At 36.4% G+C, this 13,808-nt stretch overlaps 3 protein-coding genes and 1 long non-coding RNA gene across 6 annotated transcripts; 2 read left to right on the top strand and 2 right to left on the bottom strand.

The window, feature by feature from the left end:
• Positions 1-424: 424 nt before the first annotated feature.
• On the bottom strand, positions 425-2,679 carry LOC107264681 (histone H3.3). Its single transcript, XM_015733199.2, has 3 exons — positions 2,523-2,679; positions 1,587-1,722; positions 425-1,496 (listed from the first exon to the last, which is right to left on the bottom strand). The coding sequence occupies exons 2-3, from the start codon at positions 1,712-1,714 to the stop codon at positions 1,214-1,216; spliced, it is 411 nt and encodes a 136-aa protein (XP_015588685.1). The 5' UTR covers positions 1,715-1,722; positions 2,523-2,679; the 3' UTR covers positions 425-1,213.
• Positions 2,680-3,451: 772 nt separating this feature from the next.
• Positions 3,452-6,633, bottom strand: LOC107264651. 2 transcript variants are annotated; one of them, XM_015733138.2, is made up of 8 exons: positions 5,497-6,633; positions 5,253-5,440; positions 4,791-5,152; positions 4,602-4,687; positions 4,351-4,522; positions 4,230-4,279; positions 3,882-4,166; positions 3,452-3,824 (listed from the first exon to the last, which is right to left on the bottom strand). In XM_015733138.2, exons 1-8 carry the CDS (start codon positions 5,561-5,563, stop codon positions 3,598-3,600), a joined length of 1,437 nt encoding a protein of 478 aa, XP_015588624.1. In that variant the 5' UTR covers positions 5,564-6,633; the 3' UTR covers positions 3,452-3,597. The 2 variants fall into 2 exon arrangements, with proteins under 2 accessions (XP_015588624.1, XP_015588625.1); XM_015733139.2 differs by having other exon boundaries at positions 6,052-6,633.
• LOC107264657 lies at positions 4,007-4,937 on the top strand. Its single transcript, XR_001537004.1, has 2 exons — positions 4,007-4,131; positions 4,557-4,937. It is a non-coding gene; the product is annotated as an uncharacterized LOC107264657 (long non-coding RNA).
• Positions 6,634-6,641: 8 nt separating the features above from the next.
• Positions 6,642-12,875, top strand: LOC107264650 (inositol polyphosphate 5-phosphatase E). 2 transcript variants are annotated; one of them, XM_015733137.2, is made up of 4 exons: positions 6,642-7,492; positions 9,763-10,069; positions 10,139-11,167; positions 11,243-12,875. In XM_015733137.2, exons 1-4 carry the CDS (start codon positions 7,033-7,035, stop codon positions 11,355-11,357), a joined length of 1,911 nt encoding a protein of 636 aa, XP_015588623.1. In that variant the 5' UTR covers positions 6,642-7,032; the 3' UTR covers positions 11,358-12,875. The 2 variants fall into 2 exon arrangements, with proteins under 2 accessions (XP_015588623.1, XP_015588622.1); XM_015733136.2 differs by lacking the exon at positions 6,642-7,492 and adding an exon at positions 7,511-8,786.
• The last annotated feature ends 933 nt before the right edge of the window (positions 12,876-13,808 follow it).

Here is a 13,808-nt window from a genome sequence, read left to right as displayed (position 1 = left end):
GACAATATGACGATCTATATTATGCAGTCAGAAGTCTTAAAATATACTACTCAACGGGAATGATACAATAACACATTGTTCGAATATAAATTAAGTTATTCTTGTCCGTTTTTAATGTTTATTTAATCACTTGAGCTGGCAACGAAATGACGGATTCGCGTGACAAAATGCTACAAAAACAAAAACATCTCGACGTGCGTGACATGTCTTTCCAGCACAAGTGGTTAATAAAGAAATGTTTCGATTACCTATAAAACGTTGCACCTATACAAAAAATATTGTTTGCTCATTTTGGAAAATAAAAGTTATCTCAAAATAGTACTGCGTACTTTTCACTTAAAGAATAGTTTGACTTAATTTTCAGTTAAGATTATGCTAGAGGATTTAATTATTCATATATCTAGAGAAAAAAAAGAGAAATCAATAGAATTTAGACGATTTATTTATAAAACGTTTTTCTCTACACAAAGAACGATGAATACTTGTGTGACCCAAAGTCGACTTACGTAAATTTCCATACAACCAGAAACCTGTGAGGAAAGAGCTATTGCTGGATCGCTATAGAAACGAGCTGCTGTTACTTCCTAATGCACACAACTGTGTATAATAATTATAATAAGGATGACAATAATGATAATGAGGGATGATGATGATGACAATAGTAATAATAATGACAATATAATAATTGTGTAATGATATCCATAATGGAACAATGAAAAATCAAAGTCTGCTATCTCCAAAGCTCACGTGAGACATTAATCACAGGGAAGTTAATAAATGTTTAAGAACATTCGAATTGATGACGAATCTTTTGCACAAGTATTAGATATTGTGAAAAAGATGAATCAAAATGTTCAATACTTTTGAATTTCGATTTCTATCTTGAACATTCATCGAACAAATTTCTCTATGATTAGTTTTTTTCTATTATTATAGGAGGATGCTGAAGAACATTTGAGTTTAGAGACTATGAGACCTCTTGTGAAACTGCCTAAACCTAGCGACTATGAAATATGAACGAATTATGTTAGTATAATTTTGACAAGCATTCAAGTGCCCTATGTTTTTGGCGCAAGAATGCAAAGTTAATGTTCGGAACATTAATTTCTGGCGAAATACAACACAATATAGATCGGAATGAATGTGCTTCATCCATCGATATGAATATTAATAATAACTGTAGACGGTATGCATGAGAATTAGATGCCACATCTTAAGCACGTTCTCCACGGATTCGTCGAGCCAACTGTATATCCTTGGGCATGATGGTGACACGTTTGGCATGGATGGCGCAAAGATTTGTATCTTCAAAGAGACCAACCAGGTATGCTTCAGAAGCTTCCTGGAGGGCACCTATAGCGGCACTTTGAAAACGCAAATCAGTCTTGAAATCCTGTGCAATTTCACGAACCAGACGTTGGAATGGTAACTTTCTGATCAACAACTCTGTTGACTTCTGGTATCTTCTGATTTCACGAAGAGCTACAGTACCAGGTCTGCAAGTAAACATTAAAAGTAATTTTATTAGTGGTGAAATTCTATGATCTCATGCATCGATTACACAATATCTACAATCAATAATTTACCTGTAACGATGGGGTTTCTTAACTCCACCAGTGGACGGAGCACTCTTACGAGCTGCTTTGGTAGCAAGTTGTTTGCGAGGAGCCTTTCCTCCAGTGGACTTACGGGCCGTCTGCTTGGTACGTGCCATGATTTAATCTAGAAAGAAGGAATTACTCAATTGACATAAATTTCTCCAAAATCAAACCAAGTCTTCCCAATCTTCAACGGTGGTACATGGAAAGTTTGACGAGTTAGAAAGTACTCTTAGAAATAGACTATTATATCGTCCGCACTATAGTATTTCAGGCAATGTAAATTGGGACAGGTTTTCTGTATTGATACAAGGGAAAAAAATCCACCACAAGATAAAGTGAATCACTTATCACACAAATACTCGTGACACAAACACAACGACGACAGCGAGAAGAATGCAGCACGGGTGCCGTGGAAGAAGTCGGGAAATAGGAGAGGTGGCAAATCAGAGTAGTGGGAGTGAAACCCGTTGTGAGTTGTGCAGCGGAACAGAGTATATTGAAAAGCACTGAGCAGCACCGGGGAACGCCGTTGCGTTGCGCAATGCACAAACTTTCCTTCTTCCTGCGCCAAGAAAAAAGCACGCCGCCGGAACGAATTTTTCCGACAATTAATTACAACGTAAACGCCAATAGAAAAGTGACACGAAAGGCCACATGAAAAAATTACGTGATAAACATACTGAAGCCAAGCCAAGACGTTTCGAATGTGTCCCGAAAAAGTCAATACCCGAAACGGACAATTCCCTCCAAGCGACAATTACAAGATGGAGGCGACGGCAACACATTGGCGCTGCCCGTGAAAACCCACGATTTTTCACGATTTTCCACGTTTATCTTAATGCTCGTGTCCCGTGTTCTACACGAAATTGACCGACGGCTGTTGTCTCGTACAACGAGTATTATATTGACGGGGTTACTCACCTCTGACGCGGAAAATGTCACGAGAAATGCGGAGCTAGTACTACGTTTCCTTGTACTTCAATGGCAGTGGGCGCTCTCCACTCTTCACCGCTCTGCTGCTCTACCGATGTGTCTACCTTCTGCCTCCCTAGTCCCTACCCCTAGAAATTAAATCGTGAGGAGCACGTAAACCCGCGGGAGACTCGGCCAATCCGGGGTCCCGTAACAGACATTGTATTATAAGAGATCGAGTTCTATTGGCTCTGCTCTCGTGAACGAGTGCAACGTTTCTTCTCATAGTACTCTTCTCTTTGTACGTCTCAACTATACATTTGGTACATCATAGAGATATGTATATGACATACGTGCCTTATCAATTTGCAATGTATTGGAGGGTTCATTAATTATTTTATAAATATGTCCTTGTGAATCCTTTTACGGAATCCGCAGTGATTCCTTAATGGTTTAATCGTTATTTATAGATATTATAATAACGCAATATTTCGGTGTGTAGGCCGGTTTTTTTTTTAATTCACGTTATTCGGGTAAATCTTACGGCTTTGGATTTATTTAAATTTTAGAAGCGTGACTAATTTGTTATTTCCAAGCACTGATTATGGCTATTGTTTAGTTGTTATTATGCTCCCACTCTCTTGATGTGGAAAAAAGTAGATCATATAACTGTATATGAATAGGCTGATAAAACAATATTTTGTAATGGCAGCTTATAGATAATATTTGATACCGTGTATCAATACGTAATTTTGTTACGCGTACGAATGAGTGATGGGAGTTGTTGAAATAATCAGAAATGATTTTACGCTCGAAACTCATTAATTTCGTGGAATTTTCGAGTAACTTGCAATTGCGCAATGACGTCGGATAATTTAACACTACGTTGTGTCAGTATCTAGGGAATTGGAACGGTATACATGAAAAGAACAACTAGGAAAATGTTCATTCTGAATTTATACGTTGTCGCTCTGTACTTGTGAATTAGTATACTTCATAACACATTATCGATTCCATTTTATAATTCAAAATTTACACCAGACTAGAGAAAAAGTAGGTTCAAAAATAAAAGAGAAAATGTATATCATTCAATATAACGTTTTTTGCAACATCCTTGTTTTGGAGGCGGGTTCATTTTGCCACAACAACCCATCTTTGCTCTTGTACCGCGTAACTTCAATTCTCTAGCATCTTCAATGTCTGATGTTTCCAAATCATTGCCGCATTGTCGATGAGATTGTCTTAACATTGCTCCCATTGCTCTCCGGAGTTCCGCTTCCGTATCCTCTGTCTCAGGGAAGACTTCGCAGGCTGCGTAAAAATCCCCTTTAAGTTTAGACTATGCAAATTAGAGAGAATCGACCTTACAAGAACTGTACAAAGGACGTGGCTCCTCTTCATAACAATTCTTCCATAAGTATGTCTTCTCATGAACCTCTGGATCCCCACATCTGCCTGTTCCTCGCGTGCGCACTATTGTTTTTCCCACTATAGCTGAAGAGGGTCGATCCAATAGATCATCTGTCGTATCCTCGATTTCTGCGTCGTGCAAGACGTTTCTTGAATGCATCTTCTGAGTTTTACGACCACAGAGGTTGTTGGAAGCCATATTATTTGGGTAATTATTGAAGTCCGGATTACAAACTCGTTCCTCTGAAATTTATGAGTCCAAGGTGCGAATTCAGGCCATTTCTATGCTTTTAATTTTTGTTATACCTTTTATATTTTTCTTGAAGTGGTACTCCTTGCCATCGTCGTAAGGCTCTCTAGAGGGAGACAATCCTTTTCGAGCTGGACGATTAAAAGAATAGGGACTTGAGCAATAGGATTTAATTACGTGCAAACTGCCAAGTCCATCGCTCTCTCGACTTCTCGTCTTTTGGAGGAAATTTTGCAAGGGGTTGATGCTGGTAGATTTGAATCCTTATCGATTTTCCGCATCTTCTTTTCACTGTAGAGATGCAGTAGTGCATCTGCCTGAGAGAGATCGAGATCCGCTACGTGATGAGCTATATTACATATAATTATGTTTATAAATTTCAGGATTATCAAAAAATTACTATAAATGTATTGCGTCTAGAAACTCACGAGATTCGTCAATGAGTCTTTCGATATAGCGACTTCTTCCCCAACAGGGTCTTGATTCGACTACAGGTATTTCTCTTCGTCGTCCTCTGAAAACGACGACGGAATCATCAAGGATGTTTAATGTCAACCAAGATATCAGGAAAATTATGAAAATAAATGGAAGTAAAAACTAAAGAATGAACTCTCAACTTCTTCTCAATTGAAACTTGTTTATTGACTTCCTGCTTCTCCGTGAACCTATTCTTATCCCGCCGACGGCATGCATCAGGAGCTTGACTGTTGTCTGGAGTTACCGTAGTTGGAAAAGCTACAGTACTCTGTTTACGAGTATCCTTGGATTTTGCAGTTGAGATCTTAGGACCAAAATGCTTAGGATGGCTCCATTTTGGTAGTGGTTCTGTGGAGATGGCATAATACCCATGAATTCCAAATTTTGGAATTTCCTGGACAGCAGCATATTGGCAGAGATCACCAGAAACCGAATTAAAGATCGAAGAATAAGGAGGTGATTCTGACTTTGCTGATTTTACCAACGATATCATATCTGCAGCCTTGACGATGTAACAGAGAAAGAGTCTTATGTTAAATTCTATGATACAAACCAACTTCCTTCTTTTTTTAAAAATATTTGAAGCTTTTTATTATATGTACCGTAGTGCATCCTTGAGGGAAGGGTTCAAGATCTCCCTCTGGTGGTGCTTTCTCAAATATTCCAGAGAGTTTATTTTTTTGCATAACAAATAGCAACAGTTTTAAATATTCAATCGGCTGTGAGTCTTTTGCATTTTTTGCATTGACTTCACGAAGCTTCTTGACCCATGATGCTGCTGTACTACGATCTAAATAAGAAATAAAATGTTGCAGACATTTTGTGCTTATCTCAAACATAACTTACCTTTAGCATCAGGTAAATTAAGCACAAGAGGCTTTGCAAATATTAGATAAAAGTTAAAATCATCCATATCAGCGAATACGTTAAATTTGCAGGCTATCTTAAATCAGTGAGAAGAAAATTCGTCTTTTATCTTTCATATAACAACCCCATTTCCTTATCAGTAACAAATGAAACCAAAAAACCATGGACTGTAGATTCTTTGACTTTGACAAGTGAGAAGCAATCAAACGGGAAAATCAATTAGGTTATGTTGGTTCAATCCTAAATGTCAAAACGTATCTTTCTCATGATATAATTTGAGAGCTTCCCAAAAAGCATGTTAGATATAGTAATAAAGTTAGATAACAAAAAAACATTTTTCTCAACTTTCTGAAATTCAATAAAAACAAATAGTTAACGCGCATTTCGTCTGCTTCTGTCCACGTTTGCGCAAAGCAATTCCAAGATGCGCGCTATCATGAAAAGTTGGGATCAGTTGCGATGGCAGACAGAGTAACGTCAATCGAAGTATGATGCGGGCGTTAATTAGTAAAAGCTTAATTAAAGTGTTCATACTCGACATCGCGAATCAGCGGGTTGAGTACTATATAACTCGTTCTTTAACGTTGCAGTAGAATAAGTATGCTGCATGCTGAGCTTGTGCAATTTTATTGGACTCTTCAGAGTTCGTTTGTTAAAGCATAAAACGATGGTACGTCAACTGTGACGACTCTGTGTAATAATCGCGACGCCAAAGTCGTGTCAAACGTCGTTGTCAATGGGAGAAACAAAGTTAGATGAGATTTCGTAATGATTTATATGCTATTCTAAATAGATCAATGAATGCCAAAGAGTCTGGACGAGTCTCAGAAGTGCAGCATGTGTGATGTGTCTAAAATGGTATTAGACTTGCACTTTGCCTTGAAAGTGACAAAAATAAGAGTGAACAAGTGGCAAGTAATATTAATGCGAAGGCCGCATTTTATTTGTTCTAGGGTAAAGCTGATGTAAGCTAATAATTTAAAGCTAATGGTGCTTATGAAAAGTGCTAACTAAACTGACGGTCGTAATATGGTCTCATGAGATTCGATGATATTAATTCGGCCAATGTCGTCAGTTTATTCCACGTATAAAGTGCAATTACAATCTAGTCTAACTGTTAGTAGTAAATGAAATTCTTATTATTCATAGCTAGTTACAAAACCTAATATATTCAGAAGCATCATACTAACATGAGATGCTAATGTCTAGCGTTGTAAGAAATAGTAATTATTTGATGTTCTAATAGAGCATTATGCAACTGTACTTAGAAGAAATACTTAGAGTATTAATGTCACTAAATCTAGATTTGCAAATTGACTGATATTTAACAAAACTTTGTTATTATAATCATTTTTTAAATGATTACATCTATAAGAGATCTCAATGACCATAAAATATAAAAGTTACGAGGAAGAATTTACTCATTCGATATCAATATGAAGTTTTCTACTTCTACGATACGATAACAACTAAGATATTGTATAAGAATTGTTGTTGCTGAAGTTTTATACAATTATGGAGTCATGTGATGGGAATGAAGCCTCAAACAAAGAGGAAGTCTCTCCAAAATCAAAGCAGAAAAAGAAATCACTCTGTCGAATGCTTATGAATAAGAAGACCAGAGTTGGCTGTTTGGAAGTTTCATACAGAGATGGTGATTCGCAGAAGAATTACAAAATGGATAATTCTCAGCATGGTTCACACACAAGCACAAAGCTCTCTCTTTGCTGCGCTATCACAGAACGGAGTAGAACACCTCCACAAAGTTTGACAGTTAGTCAGCTGTCACCAACAACTCTAAGTCGCACATCTGTCAAATCCGAAGTTGCCTCAATGAATGGGGAATGTCAAACGGATGCCCTGGTTGAAAAGACTGATACTGTTGTCGAGGCTGCTAAACAAAATGACCGCGAAAATTTCATAAGGAGAAATGAAATTCCCAAGGGCAAGGAACAGCAAAGCATCTGTGCAGAAGGTGAGATTACTCCAAATCATTCTCCCTACTAAGTTCTTATCAATGACTTGCATTTAATTACTATAAAATTATTCATCGTCTTGTTTGTTGACTGGATTTGGATTTCATTTTTTGGGCGTTACTCTTGTATTGGCACTCTTCAATTATATGATTTCATAAGAGCAGCCTGTAAATCCCCTCTATGCGCCACATATGAGAGTGTATGATACTATAGCCGAATACAGTGATGTCAGTATAACGTAGAGTTAGGAGAAACGTGGGTTAGATAACCGCGTTGGTGACTAGTTAGGGTAACTGTTAATAGTTTTAACATGGTCAGTCGCGACAATAGTGTTGCTGTTACCAGCACTGTCAGAAGTCTTGCGACAACTCGTAATGTCGTGTTAACAGTGTTCCATAAGGATGTCAAATTCAGAAGAGAAGGTTTCACGATTTTTCATTATTAATAAATTAAGGAAACTATTTCGCAAAAAGGAAAGGAATAAGAAACAAAAACGGGAAAAGAAACATTACGTGAAGTGTAATTTGAATGAACATAAGGTAGTGGCTGTCGCTCACGCGTCTTCCAACGAGCCATCTCATTCAAGGATCAATGATTCTTCATTAAATTCGGAATCTTTTATTGAAGTCGAAAACGATACATCATCAAATTATAATATGACAGGAACGGACAGAAATCTTTCAGCAAAATTACAATTTTTAACCGAAAATATTACCACGTCCGTTGTTGCTTTGAATGAACTGTCTAAAATGAATTCTAATAAGTCTAAAGAAAGAGACTCATCGAGTACGTCCATCGAATTATCTAACACCATTGATAATCCAACAAATGTCATAACGAATACAAATTTCGGTGAAAACGAAGAAGAATCTGGAGCAAATGGCAAAATTACAGTTCACGTGGATGTTGGAACAAGTACTCCAAGTATTAATTTTATCGAAGCAAAAGAGAAGCCTGAAAATGATGATGGTGAGAAAAGTAGCGCTGTGAAAAGAGTCAAAAATTTTTTACATTTGAACAAAGAAGACAGTGACACGTCTTCAGAGTACAGTACAGACAGCGAAGAATCCATTTATGAGGACTCCTGTGATTCCGACGACGAGGAAGATTTGGATGATAATGAACGTTTGATAATGGCTGAGAGAAATAAAAAATACTTTGAAGACGGTTACTTTACTAAGGGAAAATACATTACGTACTTCTTTCTACAATTAGAAAGGCAATATTACAATCCCAATGAAGTCTACAGTATGGTTCGTTATCACGCCGACGAGGACGTAACGAATAGGGAAGGTATAAAGGAAAAAATAAAATGACTAATAATGGTGAAGCTTTTTAATTCACATATGCTACTTAATTCTCTGCAAAGTATATCCATTAATTATGAGAACGTGTTATAGTCATTGATTTCTTGATACTCTTACAGTAATCGTATACACGACTCTCTTAGAAGATAATACGCTTGCGATAATATCAAATGTTACAATATTAATCAAAGACTATTGTCAAGTTTTGTAAGAACAAAAAATCTCTAACATTCGGGCCTCGTATTTTTCTAAGAAAATGATAAGAAGTGATAGTGGATTTCGTGCGATAGCGATTAACGCTATGATTAGATTGAATTATTTGATTTTTTCTTTATAATACGGATACGAATACATTATTTAGAAGTTACTAATTGCCTTTGTTCATTCATTATGATTATTACTGACGAACATAATTATGATAAAAATAAACTCATACTGACTTATATAATTATATGGATTTGACACTAAAAACAAAACGTATATTCGTGGAAATTTTAATAGTGTTTACACGTAGAAAATTAAAAGTATTATAGATTTAATATCAGAAAGGCATGTTTACGAACGCTACCTAACTGCGTCTTTAATAGGAAGCTGAGAATTTTAATAAAATTATAAGTTTGATGTCACACAGGAACGTTAACAGAGATTACGTGACCGGTCATCAGTGGCAAAACGCAAATTTTTATCATATAACAGTTATTGGCCTTGAAGGTGAACTTCAATAATCTTTAACCCCGTTTCGTTAATTATTTCGTCATGTAAAATGAAAAAAGTCAATTGACAATTACAAGCAATTGAAGTAATTCCGTTATATTAGTACATCTAAAAAGCACTTTACATGATTGAAAATTTCAAAGAAATTTTTAATTCGTTCAAAACCTGAATATATTAAATGCTCATTGGATGGACTAGATTAAAATTGTAACAATGAGATTTAGAAATGACCATTTTTTATTTCTCAGGTGGAAATTCATCTTCTGAATCGACGTCACCAAATATTCCAGCACCTTTACGGCGCAGACTACTACACAGACGATCAGCTGATAACTTGATTGTGAATTCACCTACGAATTCTATGCGACATTCTAGTCCAGAATCTATAAAAAGTGCTCCTGTGCAATTAAAACCGCGTTCAACCTCTCACGATGCACTATCCAAAAAGAAGGATCGACAAGGAACACAAACAGACGGAATGGATAGTCTGGCAAAGCAATCGTTACTAGCAGCTCAAGTTTTGAATTTAATCCCCACACAGAAGGCGCGAGAGAGGTAATAAAAGGAGAAATCGTTGTAAAGATGATAAAGAATCAAAATAATTTAGATATCTTCTCATTCCAGAAACTTCCTTCACGGAAGGATAGCAGCTAACTCCTTACTAGGTTCGGTAGAGCTTGAAAAGGTGCTACCCAATCGTGAGATCAAAATATTCGTTGGTACCTGGAATATGAATGGACAGACTCCTCCAAAAGAATTAAATGATTTTATGCTCCCATCTGATATTGAAACTGTTCCTGATATGCTGGCAATTGGTACACAAGAGTCCTGCTCCGAAAGAAGCGAATGGGAAGCTGCGTTACAAGAAACACTAGGACCCTCTCATGTACTGTTAACCAGTACTGGGCTAGGTACACTTCACCTAGCCCTCTTCCTCCGGAGGGATCTGATTTGGTTTTGTTCTGTACCCGAGGATTCAAGTTTTTCAACAAGACCCGGAACGGCATTCCGTACAAAGGGTGCCGTTGCCCTGGCGTTGATGCTTTTTGGTACGAGCTTCCTTTTCGTCACTGCACACTTGACTGCCCATCAGGACAAGGTCAAGGAACGTGTCAACGACATCAAAAGAATTGTCAGGAACTTGGACCTACCCAAGGATTTGCCCACTAAACACAAAAATAAGGACGTAACGCAGAATTTCGATTGTGTTTTCTGGTGCGGCGATCTCAATTTCCGATTAGCTCAACCGCGAGAGGAAGTTATACAATGGGTTACGGGTACTCAGTTTCCTCAAGAAACACCCATCAACTTACAGAAGGATCAACTCAGGACGACCCTTAACGAAGGTGCTGTTTTACGTGGCTTCGAGGAAGCTCCCATTACCTTTCCACCTACCTACAAGTATGATCCTGGGACGCAGAACTTTGACTCCAGTAGCAAGCAACGCACGCCAGCATACACAGACAGGATTCTCTTCAAAGGAAAGGGACACAACAAAGGATACATAAGCCGCGTTAGCTATGATAATGCAAATTCTCAGAAAGATGGAGCACTTGAGTGCTTGATATACGATTCAGTTCCGAATATTTGTACCTCTGATCATAAACCCGTCTGGGGAGTCTTCAAGACTACTATTCGTCCTGGCATTGATACGTAAGCTATAAATTTTATTAATTGAACAAATATTCATTTTCTCTCATGATAAATATCACTTTTACTTCTATTCAGGATACCTCTGGCTGCTGGACTCTTTAATCGCGAAGTTTACTTAGAAGGAATCAAGAGACGCGCTGCCGCAATGGACGAATCTTACGGAACTTCAAGAGTCTGTGCAATTCAATGATAAAGAGCTACTCAGTGATTCACAATCGTGAATAATTTTTATTTAGATTTTAAACACGATCGTTAAGCATGACTGTGCCCTTACGATAATTAATCGACTGGCTCGTTTATATTTTATAGTATCTGCATGAGTTCGAAACTTTACGACTCACAGGGTATTTAGTAGGAGTAAAGTAATTCGCACATGACTTTTAAATGACGTTAGTATTCCTTTACACAATGCAACGTACGCATGGATACTATTATTTTAATGGTACTCATCATTCACTTAGTCGGGTGACTCATCGACCCTTCAATTCTCCGGCCTTTAACATACCACGGCAAACCATGAATCTAGTCACTGAATTATCAATTGTTTATACATATTCATTTATATTGCTGACTGTTACAAGTGATTGTATTTTCGTTATTTGTGATAAATTTACTGCTATTGCTTTAGATTTTTTTTTTGGCCATAAATATTCAACCATAATATTATTAGGACAATAATGTTAGCGTGCGAAATCAATGAGAAGATAGAATGTTAGAGAAATACGTTTCAGACAGGATATCAACTAAAAATGGCTTACAATGCGTATTTTCTATTTTACATTTCTAATAATTGTACTGATAGTTTATTAAAACGTATCGACAACATTATTTCGCACAGTCGATCCTCGTCTAACGTAATCACGTGCACGTATATAGTACAACAGTGAAACTGTTTTTTTTTCTTTTATCAAGAATCAAAAATTTGGTTAGATTTGATTTTGAGGAAGAATTATATAGATTTATAGATTGTCTTTATAGTATTCTTTTAGCGTGTAGTTTTCCGTTAATCGGGACCATGTATTCCAACTAGGCCTTTGAGAAATTTTGAATTATTTTTTTCTAGATACCACTCTAAAATGTCTACCGTGTAGATAGTTATAGGTATTAATTAAAAAATAGTCGTTTCGTGCAGTCAATTGCAAAGAGAGTCAAAACTATCAGTATGCGACGGCAGCAGAATAAAATGTTGACTGGCCTCCCAATTCGATAATTGGAGCTTTGCGTAACTATACATATAGCACTGTTTTATAAAATGACAACAAAAAATATGATACCAAAAAACAAAGATCGATAGGTAAATTTCCGAAATTTAATCCTTCGGCGAAGAAAGCAATATAATGGATTGTCGACGGAATACATATAAATATGTAATTAAATGTTAGAATTAGTGTATTTATCAGTGACGTTTTAGTACGAATGTCGATTTTATTTGAGATACGCTTAAAGAAGTACATATGTCGTACGAAATCCAATGTCAATAGTGAATCTTTACGTTTTATATAATTAATTTTTGAATGAATGAAACAATGAAATGGAAATTTACTCAATCCCTTTGCTTCCTTCAGTCATCAATTCTAACTCTATTGATAATTGAAAATGAATAATAATCGCCGCCATTTGTCAGCTGGTTTTAGACTCGGCGATAAATTCTGTCCACACTACTACTCGAGTGTCTTTAAAAACGGAATAAAAATAATGAATTTAATGACAAAAATACACAAGGATCTTTTCCGTATATTACGTTTACAAGTTCTCATCAAAAAGATACCTAAAAATCTGATTTTTTTTCAAAAATAAAATTAGGACTCGCAGTACACGCTATACGATTTCAATGAGTCTAACTCTTTGGCTATACGGGCTGTATAACTAGGGTGCCTATAAAAGAAGCCAATTGTCTACGATAGAAATTTGAGATGCAGTTTCTTAAATTTTTTGTTCAAAAATCATAGATGATCCGTAGATAGTAACAAAGGCGATCTGCCTTGTATTTGCCTTATAAGAGTTCGTCACGTAGTGGCGGTCATCCTTTTTCTATTGGGAATGAAAGAATTCAAGTAAAATATAAACAGTGGGTAATTAAAACATAATGCGAGTCATACTATACCATTTTATTTCGCGACACGCGAATTACAATCCCTTGGATTCTTTTTCAATCGCTCTAGAATTTTCACGTAAGATCATCAGATGAAAACTAAGAATAAGTATAACAATAAAGAGAAAAAGAAGGTTTATAGTATCCAATCTGTAAAAGACTGTCAGTGATGCTATGTTGTTTTTTGCGAACTCTCGTAACGCTGTGATACGCTATTCAATACTTGTATAATTATTATAATTATATAAGTAGATTAAAGATTAAGAATCCCTTATATGACGTACGTAATACCAAAACTATACTTACAAGATTACTCATGCAGCCAAGACGCATAAAATCTTTGTAGAATATGAATTCCTTAGAATTTATGCAAACTTAGGAAATTAGATCGATGCGTTTTAGCTGCATATACACACGATGTAAATATGCACATATAACAGGTGTATATTAATACATTCACCGTCGACTAAATACGCACAGGGGATTTAATGTTGAAGGATACAATATTTAATATATAAACGCACGGAAAAGCACGCAGGTCTCCAAAAA

The sequence above is a fragment of the Cephus cinctus genome, unplaced genomic scaffold, assembly GCF_000341935.2.
Source record: "Cephus cinctus unplaced genomic scaffold, Ccin1 Ccin1_scaffold0189, whole genome shotgun sequence".
Taxonomy (NCBI): domain Eukaryota; kingdom Metazoa; phylum Arthropoda; class Insecta; order Hymenoptera; family Cephidae; genus Cephus; species Cephus cinctus.
This window is presented reverse-complemented; position numbering and strand designations above follow the sequence as displayed.